The 20,798-nt window shown below is 34.8% G+C and overlaps 1 protein-coding gene across 2 annotated transcripts in view; it reads right to left on the bottom strand.

The window, feature by feature from the left end:
• CTNNA3 (catenin alpha 3) overlaps window positions 1-20,798 on the bottom strand; it is a 1,457,807-nt gene that overhangs the window by 253,875 nt on the left and 1,183,134 nt on the right. For both annotated transcript variants that reach the window (XM_054690496.1, XM_054690495.1), the window contains exon 13: window positions 18,810-18,961. In XM_054690496.1, the coding sequence (XP_054546471.1) occupies window positions 18,810-18,961 (152 nt within the window). The remainder of the gene's footprint in view (window positions 1-18,809; window positions 18,962-20,798) is intronic.

Below are 20,798 nucleotides of genomic sequence, written 5' to 3'. Positions count from 1 at the left end.
TCACCAGAGACAGAGTGGGGAACAGAACAGGCAGATTGACGAAATACACTGCAGAGGGGAGCAGCAGGCAAGTCAGGAGAGGTCTGCTGCACCATGTGGGACCCTCTCCGGCTGGCCTTGATCGAACCTGCGCTTCAGAGGCTGCAGACAGCTTCACAGTGTGGCGCTCAACCACCTGCACCACCAGGGAGGCCCAAGAAACTCATCTTTTTTAATGTACAGAATGGAATAAAGTCAACTTCTCCTTGTCATGTGAAATCTACCCGCTTACCCTTCATGACAGTTCAGGTAACTTAGCACAGATACATATTCCTGGTTTACCACATTTTAATTTAGAATTTATAGCCATGTAAACTCTCAGTACTAATATTATTGAATGTTGCCTTTTTCTACTAATCTGTCTGATATTCATTTGCATATCCGTTCAGTCCCAGAAGACAGATGTAGTATGAGCTGGTAGAGAAATTCACCTCTGCCTCTAAATTTAAGTCTATTTATTATGGTAATAGTTTATGTTCCTTCTTCAAGACTGGAATTTAGGGTTTTATTTTTTTTTCCACTCTGAAAAAAGACCCTTACCTTGCAATTGATAGACTTAGTTTTAATATGATTCTTCTTAAAGATGGATATGAATTCAAATTATCAAATGGTAGAACCAGATAATGCTTATCTAATGACAAAACATATTCCTGAAAGTAAAGGGTTCTGGGATTACAGAAAAGTTCTGTCCCATGTTAACTCCAAGTCTTTATACCAAGGCCAGCCTGCAAAATCAAACAGTGTAAATGAAAGAACTGACCTGCAAAGATTTGACCTGCAAATCTTGGTGAGAGGAGCAGCTTTTAAGACTTGACTTGTGTTAAAAAAATATATATAGAAATTCAAAAGGGAGTCTTTCCTGCTGGATCCCAACAAGACTTAACACCTGACCTAATTACAGTTTCAATCTCTCCTAAAAGTGGAATTTTAAACTAATCAATCTGCATGATAAACCACCCCCACTTTCATTCCCCTGAGGAAAGAGGAGGCTTTGTCTGAAATAATCTTTTTTTTCCCCTGATAAGCTTGCCTATCCTCTTTCTGACTATAAAAACCTTTCATCCTATGCAACCCCTTCCAGAGTTTTCTACTTGCTAGATGGAATGCTTCTTGATTCATGAATCATTTAACAAAGCCAATTAGATTTCAAAAATTTATTCAGATGGATCTTGTTTTTTAACCCTTGTTTCCTTGAGTATTCCTGTCTTCATTCAAATTTCTTCAAGTTCCAAGTAAGCAGAGTGATAAGCAGGGGAAAGCAGAACAGGCAAATTACAGGAAATTGATAATGAGAAAATGTTTGTAGAACAATGTGTAATATTTAATAAACTATTCTCTTAATCTTTCTTTGTAATTGAGTTACATCTTCTAAATTTTAAAGATAGTGTAGAGACACTGAAATTAATCTCCTACACCTCCATATCCAGGAATTCTGGATATAACACAGGGATCATTTTCATCTTAGTGACTTGAAAAGGCAATATGGTTTTGGAGTGAGATGGAGGTGTTTATTTAGTCTGAACCTTGTTGGAGCACTGTCAATCAGAATGATTTTGGGAAAACAAATTTAAATTATTTGTTTCCTATCTTGTCAATAAAATGATTATTTAAATCCCTCCCTCAAGGGCTTCTTTAAGGGTGAAATGAGTGAATGTATGTAAATTCCTGTCATGACTTGATCTCAACAAAACTTTCTTCCCTCAGGCTAGATTTCTCTGTTAGCAGCCCAAGGGTATAACTTTTACCTTTACTTGATCTTCTCAGTTTCTACTGGGAATTTTACTTTAAACTGAAGGGCATTTTCTCTTTGCTTCACTTCTTAAGCAAATTCAATACATTTAAATATTTCACTTGATCTTCCTACCTCCTCTTCTCTTATAAACTAATTTGACCTTCTCTCCAAGCTATCTGTCACTTGTCCCTTTCTTCAATCTGTATACCAATGTATTCATGTTCTTAGTGCTTTCAAATATTTTTTAAGAGAAACTTTAAAAATATTTAATGTAATATGCTGGACAAAACATTGTATTACAATTGTATTCAATGAATACAATTGCAACAGGGTGGTCCCCAGGAAAGGGGGAGGTTCCAGGTTCCCTGCCCCACCCAAATGCGGGTGGAGCTGAGCAGGAAGAGAAGAATCTGCAGAGGAGACTGAGGAAGGAAGGAAGCAGGATGGAGATCCAGAAGGAGACCTGAGGAAGCACATAGGGCCAAGAGACGTGTGAAGAAAACTGCGCTTGCCTTTTGGTCGTGGACTGGGTGACACAGATGTGGGTGACAGACCCGAGGGGAGGTGACCATGGCAGCTTTTATCTTGATTTTGATTTTGTTCTTTTCCTTCCGGGCTTGTCTGGTTGTTTCTGACCCTTTTCTGTGGGTCCCCACTGGAAGATGCTATGGACTTGTAGCAGGCTTTGGGGCCTTGCTCTGGGCCAATCCAATTTGGATGGAGTTTTACCCACTTACCCACGAGGGGACAAGTAACACTGGGTGCTTGATTTAGAAACTATATTCTTTGCCTTTTCTGTATTGTTTCCTAATTGTATTAAAGTTCCTTCCCATTAAAGTCTCATATGTTTTGTGTTGATGCAGTGGATGGCAGAACCCATTTAGAGCAGGCAGGTTTTGGGGGAGTCTGGGGTGCACCTCTCCCTGCCTTGTAACACAATGTGTTTGTGTTTTTATTAGTTTGTATCTATTTTATAGCAATATCAAAAGTACACTTAATTTGGAGTTGAGACCTGCCTTAGACACTGAGAAGAGAAAAATCTGCCAGCCCAAAATATCTTTCCCCAAAGGTATATTTCATAGGCAGGACTCTGAAAGTTGGGTGGAGGCTGCATTTTGAAAGAAGTATTTACATGTGAAAGAAAAATCTGTCAGTTTAGAGGTTCCTCCCTCACTGTCTAGGGATGACATAATTTTTTCATTGGAAGAGGAAATTAAATCTGTCCAGCAATCATACCTTTGTCTACTGTAACTTGCCTGGTAACCTTCCATAACTTACTACCCCACTGCCAATGTCCTTTGTTATAATTATTATTTAAAATCATGTCAGAAACCACCTGGGTGAGTTACTCAGTATCCCTGGATCTCTCCCATACGTGTGTGTGTGTGTACATATATCAAAAAATACATACATAGGAGGTATAGATGTTATTAAATTTCTTTTTGGCTTTTTTTTTCTCTTATCAATCTATCTGATGCTTGTTTGATTATTTGCCAGCCTAGAAGAATCCAGAAAGATCCAGGATGATTTTCTTTGTGCCCTGACAATACTAATTAGCTATATGCACTCCAGTAACTCATGTTATTAGAGGAATAGTAAGGAGACAACTACAAGCCAGTGATGGAGAATCATATCCAGAATGGATTCAATTCTTTCGGAAATCCAGCCCGTTGCAGCAACCAAGATCTTGCGGCAGCAAGTATTACATAATATTTTTTAAAAAATATTTATTTATGCATACAAGAACTGGGGTATAAGCCAGAGGTGTGGGGTGGAGGGTAAGAGGATTTGCCAGAGAGAGTAGGGAGCAGAACAGGCAAACTGACTGAAATACACTGCTGAGCAGCGGGCAAGACAGGAGAGGTTTGCTGCACCATGTGGTTGGCTCCCTGGCCAGGGATCAAACTTGTGCTGATGATAGCTTGATAGCACTGTCTTTAACCCCTGTACCACCAGGGAGGCCCTATTATATAATATTAATAATGCCTAGTGTGCCATGAACCTCACTGTCTGAACAGAAGAACTGCTGGGAGCCAGGGGTAGAGCTAAGCAGTCATATTGGGTTTAAGAGACTGAACACATATGAGCCCTCTCTCTTGATTTCTGATTTTGACTTACACCCTGGACTCCACTCAAATGGCACTATGGGTAGGATGGGTGGCATTCTGCTAAATGTTAGCCAGTTAATTTCCTCACTCTCGGTCACTCTCTCCTCCCTCTTCTCACTCCCATTATAAATTAAGCCTGTTTCAAAAATGTTCCCTTTGCATGTCTGCTTTTAGCTCTTGTCTTGAGTTAGTAAACACTAGTAAGGACTCAAAACCAGGTAATCCCCATATCCCCTGGCTGCCCTATAACAAATTCACCCATATAAACCTCAAAACCCTTTAAGGATTTTAACCTAGTGATTTTTCACTTAACTCTTTCATTTCAGGGGTTTCTGAATTATCTTTTCAAGCACTATGATGTTTCATTAATGACAGTATTTTGACTTGATATTTTTCAACTCATGGCCTTCAGTGACTATTTGCTTCGATGTGCCCTTGTGTCTTACCTCTGACTACTGCCCTCCTTTCTCCTCTTTAATACTTTTCCATCTACAGGCAAAGTTAACAAAAGAACTTAACACATGGCATCATAAAATTATAAAAATCAAATCAATGTTTGCAATAGTAGGTACAGAATAGTCTTATTTTTGCAAAAAATAAATAGAAGATACACATAAACAAGTATATGTGTTAGGATTTATGTATAATATGGCCTGGAAGCAATTAACTGTGGATGAAAAAGTGTGAGGGAGAGATGTGGAAGTTTTCAAGATTTAAGTTTTATTCTAGACAGTCCTATATTGTACAATTTGTCATCACAAGCATGTATTATTTTTAACAAAAATGCTAATATTACTTATGTATGTGTATATGCATACACTCACGTACATACATATTACAAAGTGGCCATGTAGTGTATCATAAATTGGTCATAAAGTTAGTAGCAAAATAGTAATTTGAGGTAGAAAAAGTTGACTAGGCTCACACAGGATGTGTGTGAAAATGCTAGTAAGTCTGTCTTCAGTTCTGATTCAAACGAAAAGTGATACTTTCTTCTAAAAGTGATCAGAGATTGCCATTCGCATTGCATTTATGGTAATTAAAATATATTCGGAAGAGAAAAACACAGGTAGATCTAGATCTTTACTAAAGAGAAAGTACTGACAACTAGGTAAAAACTAACATTGGAATTAACAGAATGGAATTGGATGGCAGGATTTTGCAGAAGACACTGGAACAAAGCAAATATTTCCAAATTAATCAATTGATAAAGATTGCATATAAAGACAATTCTTTCAGAAAGTAAACAAAGATTAATGACTGTAGATATTCATAATGACATGAGAGGAGCCCTTCTGAGCAAAGATAGAACGGTTCATCAGCAAAAACTAAGAAAACAAAAACACAAGTCTTGAATCGAGACACACTGAGTCATTCACAGCTGAATTTCGTATCAAGTCTATAATGTTTATAATTATATGACTTTGTGCTGACAGAAAGTATAAAAAGTGCACTTTCAGAGTGTGTGTTCAGTCATCATCAAGACATCAGGGTTACTTTGCTGTTGTGGTTGTTCCAAGATTGTGTGAAGACAACACAGAGCTCCCCAAGGCCACTCCAAAGGGGAAGGGGAACACTGTTGAAAATCTTTCTGAACACTACACATTCAAAATATCTAATTTCTCCTTCCACTCCAAATCATCTAGTTACAAACATGCTCTGTGGAAATGTGCTGTTTCAAACAGGCTGGCATTTTTCTCAACCCATAGATGGAATATTTAGCTCCTTTTGCCAGCTACAGCTTTAGTCATCAATTCCAGAAAACCCTGACACCAATACACTGTGTATCTCAACATACATTACCCACTGATCATCTATGTTCCCAAATACAGTGAGAGTATCTTTTTATCAGTCTTCTAAATAACATTCTATGCACTTAAAAAAAAAAAAAAAGCTTTAGCTTTGAGATAACACTCTTAATAATACTGTCTTTCTGATTACTTCTCACCTTTGCTAGCTAATCTTCCTAGATGAATTATGAATGTGTTTGCTACTATCATATTTTCTGCTCTAATCTACCCTGTCCAAGTGTGATAATATTCTATGTTATGGAAAATCAAATTCCTGTCAGAGGCTAAACTTATACTTCAAGTTCTAGAATCATATATAGCCAATGAACCATATATCTATAAAATAAGTAAATTGAAAATCTAATGATCCCACAAAACGGAATCAAACTTCTACCTCAGACTGGTTTCTTCAAGTCTCTTCTAGCTCATTAAGTCACACTCACATCCATCCCTATAATGACCTCAAAATGGGAAGGTAAAAGTCAAATTTCTTTCCCCAATTTCCTTCAATTCCACAATTTAACAAATCTAGTCAACTTTATCTTAAAATAAATTTTCAAATCTATCTCTTCTATCAACTCTCTATTAGCATATCTAATATAAATATAATGCAATCAACATGTAAGTTTTAATTTGCTAGTAGCTACATCAGCAAAATAATTTGTACGTCAAACTGCAAATATTTTGGATATATTTGGTTAAATGTTATGAACATCACCTTGATTTGTACAAATGCAAAAATAAATGAAATATTATGTTTTTTTTCTTTACTAGGTCTTCAAAATTTGTTGATTTTCACTTATATAACACATCTCAATTCACATGAATCAATTTTTGATTCATGTGATACTATTGTGATATATATAGTGATATATATGTGATATATATTTATATTATTGATTCATGTGATATTCATGTGATATAAATATTCAGTTCAGGTGCTCAATAATCACAAGTATTTATTGAACAGAGCAGCTCTAAACTACTTTAGCCAATCTATGGTTTTTAATAAATTTTACTTTCCTGAATTCTGTAATTATACATATTAAAGAAAAAATAAATGTTAGTATGATGCTGCTATAAAAAGAATGCAGTACTATCATAAATCTTATTTGAGAGAGATGTATTATGCTTTGGTTAAATCTCTCATTTCAAAAATTCAGAAAAAATTTTACTAGCAGGATTTGGTTAAAAAAGTATTGTAAACCTGAGGCATTTTTCAAATTCTTTCATTTGTAAAAATTAAGCTCAATGATTTCAAGAACCCTAAATCTAATCTAAATATAAGTTTTGTTTCTTTTTTATCAGTCCTGAGGAAAAACTGATGTGTTTCTCTTCTTAACAAGTAGAAAATCATCTATCTCAATAGAGTGCCTATGTGGTCCCAGGATCAAGTACAAAGTCACTGCCTTACTTTTCTGAAATGATACACTCTGGCTCTATCCACCAGAATATAAACTCCATGTATACAGAGATCTTACTGATCTTTTCCATTTCTATATACTCTTATGTCTGGCAAATTTATTGTCATACAGTAGATATTCAATAAAAATTATCAAAATAAAAATAACAATAAAGAATGGGAGGGAGGAGGGAGGGAAAGAGGGAAGTGGGGAAGAAGAACAGATACAAAGAGAGAAGAATGGGGGGTTCCTTTAAAATACATTATATAGGGCCTCCCTGGTGGCACAAGAGGTTAAGCACAGCACTATGAAGCAATCTACAGCCTGTGCAGCATGAGTTAGATCCCCGGCCAGCCAGGGAGCAACCCACATGGCTCAGCAGACCTCTCCTGTCTCATCCGCTGCTCCCCTCAGCAGTGTATTTCAGTACATCTGCCTGTTCTGTTCCCTGTTCTGTCTTGGTGAATCCTCTCACCCTCCCCCGCCCCACATCTCTGGCCTGTACCCCAGCTCTTGTATGCATAAATAAAATCTTTAAAAAATAAATAATAAAATGCATTATATAAAACAGAGAGTTGTGATTATCTCCCTTTATATATGAAAGGACAGTGTAAAACAATGTGCTAAAAAGAGGGAAACAGGATTCCACAGCTACCACAAAATATAGCTAAGATCAGGATCAAGGTCTTCTGATTATTAACACAGTACTCATCACAGAATAACACACTATCTTTCAACTTTCTCTGATTGATGTGGCTCTTTTGAAACTAACATGTAAAGTTTCAGATTTAATAATGAAACAAGGCATCTGAAGGAGAAAATTATTCTCTGTGCATTAATTGGTGAGTTCATATCTTTTTGCATTTAAATCTCCCACTTGCATTTTGATTAGCAATTTCTTCCATCAATTTAACACTAAAATTCTCCATAATCAGTAGCATGCTATACCCTGGAACAGACTCAATGAGTCCCTGAAGCTGGTGAGACAGCACTTCAATCTCTTCACCTTGGCTGCTCTAGTAGTGAACATGCCTGAACTGTCAGTCTGATTTCCTAAATCTCCCCTGAGACAGTTAGGCAGTTAGAAATGCTGTTGGCATATGCTTGGTTTCAGCTCATTGCAAATAAAAAAATGCTTGTTCTGAACATAAGCCTCACTTCTTTTCTATAATTATTACTATTAATATTACCTTCATTACTCTTTCAAAGTCCCTTTTCAAGATGTTTCATACCCTAAGGAAGAACGATCTCTGAAAAAATTACACTATAACATTTAGTGAGGCATAAACAGTGAATCAGTATTTGATTAAAATACTTATCTTCTTTTAATAGTAAATATATTGTAGGGATTGTTTGTTGTCTACTCAATCTCTAATTTCTCCCTTCTTTCTTGCTAAAAAACTTCAACTTTCATGAATTTGACAGCTAGAGGCAGATTAGTAGAGCATTGCTCATTTGAACCCCATGGAATGAATCTACACTACTCTATGCACAATTAGGAATTCCGACCCTCTTACCTCTAGCAAGAGATTAATCTCTTTGGACATGCCATAAAAATCTTATGGCTCTGGGTCTTTTTACTTTTTCACTCTTCCTCTACTTCTATGCTGGGGTCCAGGAACTCTAATGGCAGTATTCAAACATGACTTGATATTCTGGCAAATGTCCTAAGCCACAATTCCAACTACTAAATCCCTCCTTACTCATCAAAACCTGATTCAAATGCCACCAAATGTCTAGAGATCTTTGCACAGTTTTCTCCATGGCATAATTAAAAATTATTCCCAGTGATGATGTTATATGCTTCCACTGTAGCACTTATCAATAAATTTCTGACATTTGCTAATGTAGCTCTTTAATCCATGAGAATGCCACATACTTTAGAACAAGGGTGTTACCTCACTCATGTCTGTGTTCTTAAAGCTTATCCCAGTGCTTGAAAGATAGCTCCTTCATTCCATGTTATGTTATGCATGATTATTTCACATTCTACATACACTTCTCAAAACTTTTTTTTTTATTTTTAATATTCACAGATGGTATTTCAAAGGTATTGTTAGAGGAAGATACTAAAAAGACTGTGTCTAGCTTATTATCCTAAATAGACAATAGGTAAATTTATAAAAGACATTAGAATGCGGCAATTTAAAATCTATTAACTTGAATGTTTACTTACTTAGAACTCAAACTTGTTATTAAACAAATGATTACCTGCAATAGTTTAAGAATATCTCCATTGGTTTATTTTGCTACTTAATAAGCAGAGGAATATTTCAACAGACTTATGGTCAGAAAATCAATCAGTAAAAAGAAAATAATAATTAATGATCATGATGACAATATGAGTATGATTATAAAAGTGGGGTGAATGGTGTTTTTCAAAGATGGGTATATTTTATCTATTCTGTATGATCTTTCTGACCTTTACTCTGCTTTCTACTGAAAGGTGGGGTTAACATACCCTCCCTTAGAATAGGGAAGGATTTGACTGGGGTGTAACCAATAGACTTAGCAGAAGTGACATAGCATGATTTATGAGATTAGTGTAGGGACCATCAGATGCACTTTTATGTGCTCTGTTAAGTGTAACACTTGTTCTTGGATTCCTGAAATATGATGTAAGAGGTTAAATGTATTTTTTTCCTTGGTCTTCTAGTTTCAGCCCAGGCATTAAAAACATGAGCAAACAAACCTTTGCTCTTTCTGAATTCCTGAGCAAAAGACTGTTAGCATAATAAATTGGTTATTGTTTTATGCTACTGTGTTTAAGATAGTTGCATATTAGTAACAACTACAACTAAAGAATAAATAGGTGCTCATTAATCTCTTACCTTCTTGTACATAAAGAAGGCATTTACCAGCTTCTTTGTAGGTCCCTTAGGCACCATTGGACCAATATACCCTTAGGTACCCTTAGGTACCATTGGACCAATGTCAATGTGGTATAAAAGGAAGTATGCCATACTGTGGTCTGATCATCAAACTTCTTGTTCAGGCATTTACCCTCTCATTTCATTCTATAGTGACTGTAGAGGTTACATTATAAATATTGCAATATCAAAATATTGGAGGATTCCAAATCACTATCATTGCCTCACAGAGCTCTATCCAGGAAAATTAGCTAGCATCAGACCAAAATATGAATGATATATAAACAATCATTGAGATAAGCTACTAGGATTTGTGGTATTATGTTACAGCAGGTGACATTTCTAAATTTGACTAATACAAATCCATTTCATTTGTATCACTACATTGCAGTGCTAATATAAATTCACTAAGCACAATGTAGTAGAATTTTTGCTTAATACTTTGTATGTGCTTTAAACTCAGATCAACCACACTACTATGCAGGCACCTTAAATTTCACTATTTTACAAATGTAAATCCAAAATTAAAAAAGTATCTTATTACTCTGAGTCACAAAGATTCAAAAGAAGGAGGATTTTCTTGAAGATGGCACACTTAGAGGTAAAACTAAAATAAGACTGTCTCCCAAGAATTAAACTAGTTAAACCCATTGGAAGAAGTTGTAAATGTATTGTTGATATATTTTTTTTGTTGAATGGGTGCTCTGAGTTTATTCCCAAATTACCAGTGTTAGGGATAATAGAAAATATGAACAAATTGCTGGCTTTATTTTTATATTTTTTTAGTAAACAGACCACTATGGACTGGTTAAAATATGTTTTACAACTATTTTTAAGGGCCAGAAATATTTTTGTTATGGTATCTTTCTGTATTTTATGACTTTAATTAAATTTCTGATTTCTGTTCCAAATACTGCAATATAAGACAGTATAAAACCCATTTTATCACTAAATTTGTGGCTATTTTTGTGATTTTTCGGAGCCTGTAACAACAAGGGACTGATAATGCAAAATAGTATGTGTAAAATACACTTTAGTGAGTTCTACAAACTCCATCCTCAATCTTTCTTTCTTCCATAACCTAACATCCAAAGCATACAATTAAAATATTTCATCAGAGCTGTTCCATAGTTATCATCCTTAAAGAGAAATATTTTCTTCTGCACATGATAAAGGGCTTTTTAAAATAATTACATGCATTTCATATATACACACATATATGATATGTAGAGTTACATATATATATATATATGTACATACACACACACACACACACACACACACACACACACACCCCATTGTGGTACAAAGAATTAAACTCGGTAGAAATCCTTAGTACTCTCAAAACTTTCTTAAGCCAAAGATCAAATGAATCTTAATTCCTTGTAAGAGTATTTATCAGAGTAGCCTTCTCTTGTCTGTCACTTTCTGTAACATAAAACATAACAAAGTAACATTTTCCCCCTTATCCTTAGTTTCTTGAGGTCCAGTAACTATATTTTAAACAAATGTCAAATTTGGCAACCAAATCTATCACTTTATTTAATTGGGAAAAAAAATCTAACATCTGCTTTTATTTTAAAACCCCTTCTTTCATATAGTTTACATTCTTGTGTGAAGAGACAAACAATAGGTAAATCAATAAACATATAATATAAATCTTTGTTTACTCAGGTTCTTACCAAAACCTGAGTAAGAAGACAGAAGGTAGCTGAAGTGTGTGATGCTATTTTTAATTACAAATCTCTATAGGATCTGTGCAGGGTGCTATATAAAGTAATAGGATCATACCTGAGGTCTGCTGTGCAAATTCTTAAGGAATTATGGTTACAGAGGGCAGTAAGTAGAAAGATGCCAGAAATGTAGGCACATTTGGTGAAATGGAACAACAGCCAGGAGGAGTATGTGTCTGAATCTGAAGGAACAGGGAAGAGAATTGTAGGGTAAGTGTTCAACAAATTGCCCAAAAAAATAATTCTTGGGATTTATGTGTCTATAACTGGTCCATAAAAAAGGAGAGTGAGGCCAAAAGGCTTGCTCCCATTTTGTGAAATTATTTGGGTTGTTCTCTTCTCTTGAGTGAAAGAAAAAAAAAAAAATTAAGATTTATTTATTTATTTATACAAGCACTGGGTATAGTCAGAAGCGCAGGAGGGTGAGAGAATTCACCAGAGCCAGAGGAGAGAGCAGAGCAGGCAGACTGACAAAGTACACTGCTGAGGGGAGCAGCGGACGGCAGGAGAGGTCTGCGTGCCAAGTGGGACCATCACAGGAGGCCGGGATCAAACCCGCATTGCAGAGGCTGCAGGCAGCTTCAACTGCTGTGCCACTGGGGAGGCCCTAAAGAAAAATGTTTGTTGAACCAGAGGCTCAAACATGAAAATCTCATCATGCCCCTTATCATTGTGTGAACTCAAGTGCCTCACTTTATTGATAAACCTTTTGCAATAAGATTCCAAACTATTTCTCCCTTTGAAAATCCATCATTTATGGAAATAGAATATTCTAGGTATCCCCCACTCTATTAGACATGCCAAAGCCTGTTTTCTAAAAGCCATCACTCCATACATTGTATTTTTTCAGATTTTTTTCTTTAGAAGACATATTCAATTGCACGAAAGTTAATTTTGCATTACAAGCAAGCAGGTGAACATCTTACTCAAGGTAAGTGATCAAGCTACTCAAGAGCTTTTAGAACAAAAAGTATGTTTCAATAAAGACATTATTTAGTAAGAATTTAAAAATTTATTATTACAGGCTTATTTATAAAGTTGATATAAAGCAGTTAATAATTAGCATGTCACAATAAATAAAATCCCTTAATTTTTCACCACTAAGCATCTTTTTCTTATTATTCTTCTATTCATAATGCTAGGCATTTCCCCTGAGGGTGCTTTCAAAGACAGATGCATGGCTCCTTGTACTTAGCTACTTTGAGTCAAAGGCACCGAACAACTCTTGTGTAGAACTCTCCGTGTAGGACTAGTATGCATCAAAGTCCTTTTTGACCATGGACTCTCCTGCCAGTCCAGTGGCTCTGACCCTGGTGAAAGAGTACTTAAATGACTTTAAGCTGAACATCTTTCTCCCAGCATGAGCAACAGAGATCACTGACTAGTGCTGCTTTGTAGCTTAACCAACATGTTTCTCAATGACTATTCTTTCTTGCTCTAGTCACTTCTGTTCCCTTAGTAAAAGTCTCTTCAACTGGTGTACACATGACCACAAAGTTCTTGCTGAACAGTACTAGCTGGCAGGTCTGCTTTTCCTTACCTTAAACTCTGTTTTCAGAAGAAACAGCAAGAATCACACTACAGAATTCTTCCCACTAATGTTTCATTTGAATTTGCATAGAAAGCTAAGGTTGCTCTGTTACAGGTCTTTTATAAGTTCTCTTAGAAGGCCTCTGTTAGCTGGCTTATATTACAAGCTGGTGCTAATACTATAAAGGAGTCATATTATTTCCACAAACACACAGTATTCCAAATGGGATTCTCCAGCAAGACTCTTGTGAGTTTCAAGAGGAGTGACTAAGATGAATTTAGGAAATCTGCTTAACACTGAAAAATGAAGAGGTACCAAGTCTTTGTATATGAAATAAATTTGAAATGCTGCCTGAATAGATTTTCCACAGTCAACAAAGGGTCTGCTGAACATGAAGACTGAATGTTAGTCCTAAGGAGAAGAAGTATTCCCTGGGGGTCAGAAAATTGTCTTCTTAAGGAACCTCGACAATTAGAACCACTGTGTGGCATGCACAGTGGAGTACTGTTATATACCCTGGGGTCTCAAATATTATAATATTGCCCGGAAACTACAGTGAACATAACAATGTATCATTATTATTGGATGCTTTTGAGATGAAGGAGAATTGTAATCCAAATTTGTCCTAAGCAAACCAAGTAATTCACTCACTCAAATTCACGACATGATAATAATTTAATGAAGTCACTTATAAGCCCATTTTTTGCAAAAATGATTACTATTATAACGAAGAAAAAAGACAAATAAGAGAATAAAGTTTCTGAATTAAAACATGTAAACCTCAAAAATTAAATTTCAAAATGTAAAATAACCAAGGTTAGGCTCAAATTTCACTTTACCTGCTAAACAAAGATGCAAAATACCAAGAAGAATAAAAAAATCTTATTTCTTTTTGGAGAAGGGTAAGTTCTATTGGTAACAACTAAAGGACTCTTTGCCAAGTAGTAGGGCATGAGTATAAAATTTTGGGGAAAAAAGTACAGATAGTTTGATCTACAAAGAGAAAGCATCTTGGTCCAACAGATTAAAGAAAAGGATTTTTTGAAATCAAGAAGAAAAGAAATTGAGCACAATGGAAGAAATTCAGTGACATCCCGACAATCCAAATAACATAAATTAAGAAAATTATACATAATTCAAGTTAAAGCATATATCTATCCATTACTCTAGGTACAATACTGTAGAATCAGACATAAATGGCTTTTCTGACTGTATAAACTGAGGGGCATATTGAACTGTGTGAATGTACTGGACCATGTTGACAAGTTTTTTTGTTTTCCTTTACTTCAGATAGTAACTTCTATCAAGTGAGAGATACAAAATATATTCCTGTTCCCTGAAATACAAAGTTAGAAAGCTAAAATAGAAAATTTAAACTTTGTGATAATTGGGAAAATCTTCACATTCTTCTTTGGAAAGTGTCTATATTTTCTATGTGTTTTTGATAAAGCACATATGAAAATTTATTTCTAAAATATATGAAGTCTTTATTCGGAAACACTGTTACAAAATAAATTTGTGCTTAAATTTGTTCCTCTTTTTCAGAGTATTTCACTGTTAGCTATCCATCTTACTGTCTCACAATTCAATTGTCCTTTTACCTCTCTGTCTGGTTAAGTACCTTTTACCAAAAAAATGAACATTGTGCATTCTCTTTGCATGTTTTAAGAGGTAACTGCAGAAATATAAAGCTTAAAGTGATATGGGTTCAAAAGGATAAGACCCAATAATAATAAACCTAACTACTCTCTTTTATAAACAAGTTCTTTTTAAAAAAATCTAGTTTTTTTTTTTTAATTTTATATATTTTTTTACATCATTTTTCATTTTTGTACAATGTATGCATTTTCATCTTGGTTATAGTCCCTGGGTGTGAGTGGGTGTGAACTTCCTACCACCCATTCATCCATGAACTATCACCATGGTCCCTTGTGCTCTTCCCACCCTTGTTTGAAAAACACCAGATGGTCTCACTTATAAACAAGTTCTTGAGAAAAAAAAAAAAAAGTGTTATAGAACTTCACCCATCAAATCAGTCTTTGGATTTTGGCTTGAAGTTGCTCCACAAGTATATTTCTATAACTTCCATCCTAACATTTGTCAACATTATGTAAAAATAATAGGCAGTTTCAGCAGTACTAGTACTACTCAGAGTATATAACCATAGTAGCTATTTTCTTACAAGAATACTATTTACTAAGCACATCATTTCTATTAGCTCATTTTATCAGCATAATAATCTTTTGAGTGAGCTTAATACTGATCTTTTATCTTTTGATCTTTTATAAAGGAAGAAACTGTAGTGTAAAAAGATTTGCTACTTGCCTTAGTTTTAACCATTATATTAAATGGAATCTTAACAATTGCACAATTTATATATTGGTATTAAATACCAAAAATATAAAAATATTTAACATTTATTATTTAATACTCCAAGGTTGTTTAAAAAAGAGCTTCTACAACCTCATTTGTCTACACACTGAATCCAGTAGAGATAATATCAAAAGTCACAATATAAATTTTAGAACTTTAAAAATAATCTGAATAATTACTAATAAAACTAAAAACAATTAAAAATTATATTGGTAAATATCAGTCCCTGCTCTTAAATTAGTATATTCTTGTCTCAAGGGCATAATGAAAATTAAAGAGCACTTATGAAAATTGAGACATATGATAGGATATTATAACACTTATAAACATTCTCAAGAGCATAAGGTTGTCCTCCCTGATCGTGCATAAACTTATTAGGCAATAAGTTTATAATGTTGAGAATCTTTCAATACCTTGAAGAAAGCATCAAACGCCTTTTGGTTCTAAAGTTATGATATTGGACAGCTTTAAATCTGACCTTCTAAAGAGATTATACCAGATGAACTTTATTATCTTCTATGATAAAGGGGCCTTCCTCAAAAAAAAAAAAAAAAGATTTTCATTCAGCTGTGCTGAACTACATTTCTCTTTCCCCTCTTTCCATGGTATAATTCAATTAGCAGTTAAGCACAGAATTTTACAGATCATCTCCCACAAGGAATCCTTATAGAAGTTCAGTAGAGGTTTCCCTAGAGGCTGCCTAGGGGCTATGGATTGTAGGGACAGAGATAATGGGATTGCAACAGATCTTCTTTTATTTGTTTGTTGTAATTTATTTTTTTGCAGGGACTTAGGGTAGGTACGTGAAGTTTTTGCATCTTTATCTCAAATTGAAAATCCTCTTTCAAATTATACACTTATATCCTTAGCTGGACAGCAAATCAGATTCCAAGGACTTTTCACACAATGCCATTGATTAGAGTTAGCTAATAGGGATTACAGTCAAGGGGCCAATATAATTTAATATTTTATTAGTAATCAAAATATAGGAGCTAAGATTATGTATATCATGTTTCTAATTGATGATGATTTACATATGGTGAACAAATTTAAAAGCAACCTGATAAATTATATGAAAAATCACCTAGAAATACAATGAAATTAAACAGCATTAAGATTTAGGATCAAGAGCAAACACATATCAAAATGGAGAAAAAACACACAGACAACCACAGAGTAAAAAATAAAAATGAAAAAAAGTCTTTGGTTAGCCAACAATCATGATTTTTATGAAGGGAATAAATAAACTAACAGCAGCTGACTATATTAATAGCAATAAAATAAGAACAAACCTTCCATTTTATTTGACATTGAACTGGCTAATTAGAGTATGATTTTTGATAGTCTCACTTGAGAATTTTGTTTAAAAGTTGAAGAAGAACTAAGAACAGAAAAGATACTAAATTATTCCTGTGAGGACAAGATAAAGAAATTGAAATATTTATCTTGGAAAAAAAAGATGATTATAGAGAAGAATACTGCCCTCTAAGGGTATTAATGATTACATTAAATTGTAATTCTACCCTACAGAGGACTGCTGGCTATGAAGGATATGTAGAAATAATGACAAGATAATTTGACCTGCTATAAGTAAGCCATTTTGAAAATAAGGACGTTTTTAAAATACTGGAGCATCCAATTGGGAGAGATTATAAGACTTTAATCATCCCTCCATGCCTTTTTGCAGGAAAAAATAAATTCCCTACTCTGGTTCCCTTATCCTATTTCATGGGTTTATTTTCTCAAATATTCACACAGGGATACTAGAAATGTAGGGCTTTCACTCTTCTTCACACCTTCAATATTTCTCTCTTTGTTCTACCTATCCTGCCAGCTTTCGGTTACTGCTAGTCCATTGTTCACCAGCCCATACAGCTATAAAAGCCTTTGAACAAGAAGAAAATAACTGTTACAAGTATTCTGCAATTTAGACATAGCACTGGCACACTATCACATTTCCCAAACACTCCATGTTGCTTACAAATATATACTCTGAGGTTTCTCAAGACACCCAAATGACTCCATTTTTTATTGGATTGTTCACTGTAACCTAACTGTGACTTTCATGTCTGTTAGATATTATTGATACTCCACTCCTATCTCATCCAGTTACATGTGACAGTCTTGTAATAACAATTAAATGCAGAATATTTCAAATTTACTCTACTCATACTTTAAAAAGTCCTACTAAACTTACCAGTCCTACTAAATCTTCTCAGTATAAGCACCTGCCACCCTGCCTGTGAGTTGCAATTTTTGACCATAAGCAGGAGGTTCTCATAACACCTCCGAGAAGGGGTGTCCTTTAACCAGGGATAAATGGGTAGATAAATTGGGTTTTGTTTATTCCAAGTGAGATAATTCAAAATTTACCCAGATCTTCCACAGGATCAAGCCCCAGTTGCCCACAATGACTCATTAATTATACCTTGTCAGTGTCCTTCTCCCTGCCTCAGTCTCATTTTTTTTTCCTCAATAGACTAATAACATAAATCTTTACTTCTTGGTATCCCTCCAGGTGAACCCATGCCAAGATAAGCTATCTCCCTAACTTTAAACATGCATTTTCCAAGGAACTTCCACTATCTTTTAAATAACATTTATAAAATACATTCCACATTCACATTAACATTTCATAAAATGCAAATAATCCTTGTCACTATGCAGAGTGACCACAGCAAATGGCACACTCATACCATTGGGAGAATGTGGTATCCTATGTACCCCTAAGTGGACAACACCCAGACCGGTACGGTCTGTAGGACCAAACTCCAAATCATATTTCTTAGGCGAACACTGTGATACTATGATCTAGTATGAAAGGGTTTGGTGACAAAAATACTTTGTTTTACACATGTTTTCCAACCAGTTCCAGCACAGTGATAAAAAAGCATCATTTCCTCTCTGTTCATGAAAAGAAATCAAATGACTTTATTTTTCTTTGGCTCCAGATCATGCTATGTGACACCTCTATGAATCCTGCACACAATGAATCCTATAATTTCTGCACACAGAGTGGTTAGATATGTTCATTTGCGTAAGTTATAACCAAATACGTAAGTAAAAGTTTGTGACAGTTAATCTGACTTTGGGGATACGTATGATTTTCTAAAGTTCTGATGGATTACAGCATTAACATTACAGCATAGAAATAAAACATTTCCTGCAATTTTTCCAGACATAACAGATGGTGAAGAGTACTGTAAAAATTCTATGGAAGGCAAACTTACCCGAATCATCATGACTGAACATCTGATATCATGAATTGTATCGTAGATCTTCTTTGAGATGTCCACAAATTGATTATCATCGAACACTTCCAATGAGTTTTTACTTAAAGCTTCCAATGCAACATTCACTTGTGTTACAAATTCAGGAATTGCTGTTAAAATAAATAACAAAGAAAAGATTGTCATTTTAGATTTTTGGAGTTTCCAGGTATCAAGAGAATCATAACTATAAAAAAAATTTGATTATTGGACTTCTAATTATTTTTCTTTAAATGTAGAGAGATGTTACAGAGAGGGAACTTCATAAAAAGGGGAGTTTCCATATGACCTGCCCAAGCTAATGAAGGCTGGAACTGAGCAGTGAGGGGAAGGTAGAGAGGACTTGGAAGAAGGCGTGAAAGAGAACTTAGAGGAGAAACAGGGAGACATGAGGAAAGAGCTTGTGCTCCCTTCTCAGCTTTGGACTTGCACCAGAGAATTGGGGGACATGAAGGAAACATGTAGAGTGGAGATATGCAAAGACACTTGGAAGAGACATGGATGTGGACTCATAAGGAGGTTGACAGTGGCATCCTTTAACTTGATTGCAGTTTGTTTTGCTCCTTTAAACCCAGACTTGCCTGATCCTTCTGCCCTTTCCTGTGGTTCCTGCCAGGAGGTGCCTAATACTTGTGGCAAGTTGTTTTAGCTATCCTGCTTTTGGCCAACCCTTTTTAGTTGGGGTATTTACCCATGTGTGGGGATGGGCAACTTCAGGTGTTTCATTGGGGAATATTATCCTTCTCTTCTTTCTCTGTGTACACTATTCCATTAAAGTTCTTTCACACTAAGACTTTGCTTTGTCTCTACGCGTGGATGGTGGGACCCATTTAGAGCATGTAAATGTGGGGATTCGGAGGTACCCCTCAGCCTGCACATTAACAAAGATACAAAACATTTGGCTGGATAATCTTGGATCTATGAAAAGCAAAAGAAATCAAAAACAGTGAAAGATTTTTATAGAAAGGTTTTAAAATATTATCTATCTTCATAATATCATTTTTAATTTTACCAAGACTGGGACTATACCATCATTTCTCATCCTACTGATTAAATGTCCCAAGAAACTTTTAAAAATGATATGAATAACAGAAAAAAAAACCTATTAGGTGGCAAGATATTTTCCCTACCATCAAAGGGATTAATGAAAATTAAATTAGCAATCACAGAAAAATGTTTCTAAAACTGACATAACATTGAATGAGTGTAGGTATACATCTATTAACCAAGCCAATCCTTTGATTTTTTTTAAATTAAGATTTCTAAATAGTCTCAATTAAAATACATCTCCAAGTTTACTTTTAATGTTAATGATAGTAACATTTATTAACTTTTCTCTAGATTTAAGGCACTATTCTAAGTGTCTCGTGTGATTTAAATCTTAAAATAATCCTAGTATACATCCAAGGTTAATACTTAGTTGAACCTGAGGTTAATACTTAGTTGAATAATGAAGTCACAGAGAAATCAAGAATCGTGCCCAGAGTCATTCTTCTAACACATAGCAGAACAGATTTTGAACTCACTCTGGAAAGTAGTCTATACTCTTTAACATACTATACTATACTGAAGAAGCTTGTGCCCATGTGAAGACAAAGTATAAAAACAGATAAATTTTTAGAGTAATTTGTTATTTGAATCTAAACTTGGGAGACAAAAGTATTTTATCTGGTACAAATATTGGTAAATAACTTTTATTTCCTATGTCCAATTCTCTATCTGTTTACGTGGCATCGATCTTTTGCACCATGACTTACCACTTTTTTTTTCTTACTATATATCAAAATTTTGCCTCTGTCATAAATATCATTTTTACCTGCCACATTCTTGATATGAGAAAATGTTGGTAATATAACTGGGCACTCATATTTTATCTAATCCCCTCTTAACTTATTAAAAAAATCTCACTTATACCCTATTTCTTAGCCCCAATAATCATTAAAATCATCC

Source organism: Talpa occidentalis, unplaced genomic scaffold, assembly GCF_014898055.3.
Source record: "Talpa occidentalis isolate TD23 unplaced genomic scaffold, MPIMG_talOcc4v2.1 talOcc4.8, whole genome shotgun sequence".
NCBI lineage: Eukaryota > Metazoa > Chordata > Mammalia > Eulipotyphla > Talpidae > Talpa > Talpa occidentalis.
Note: the sequence above shows the minus strand (reverse complement) of the source record. Positions and strands in the feature narration are given on the sequence as shown.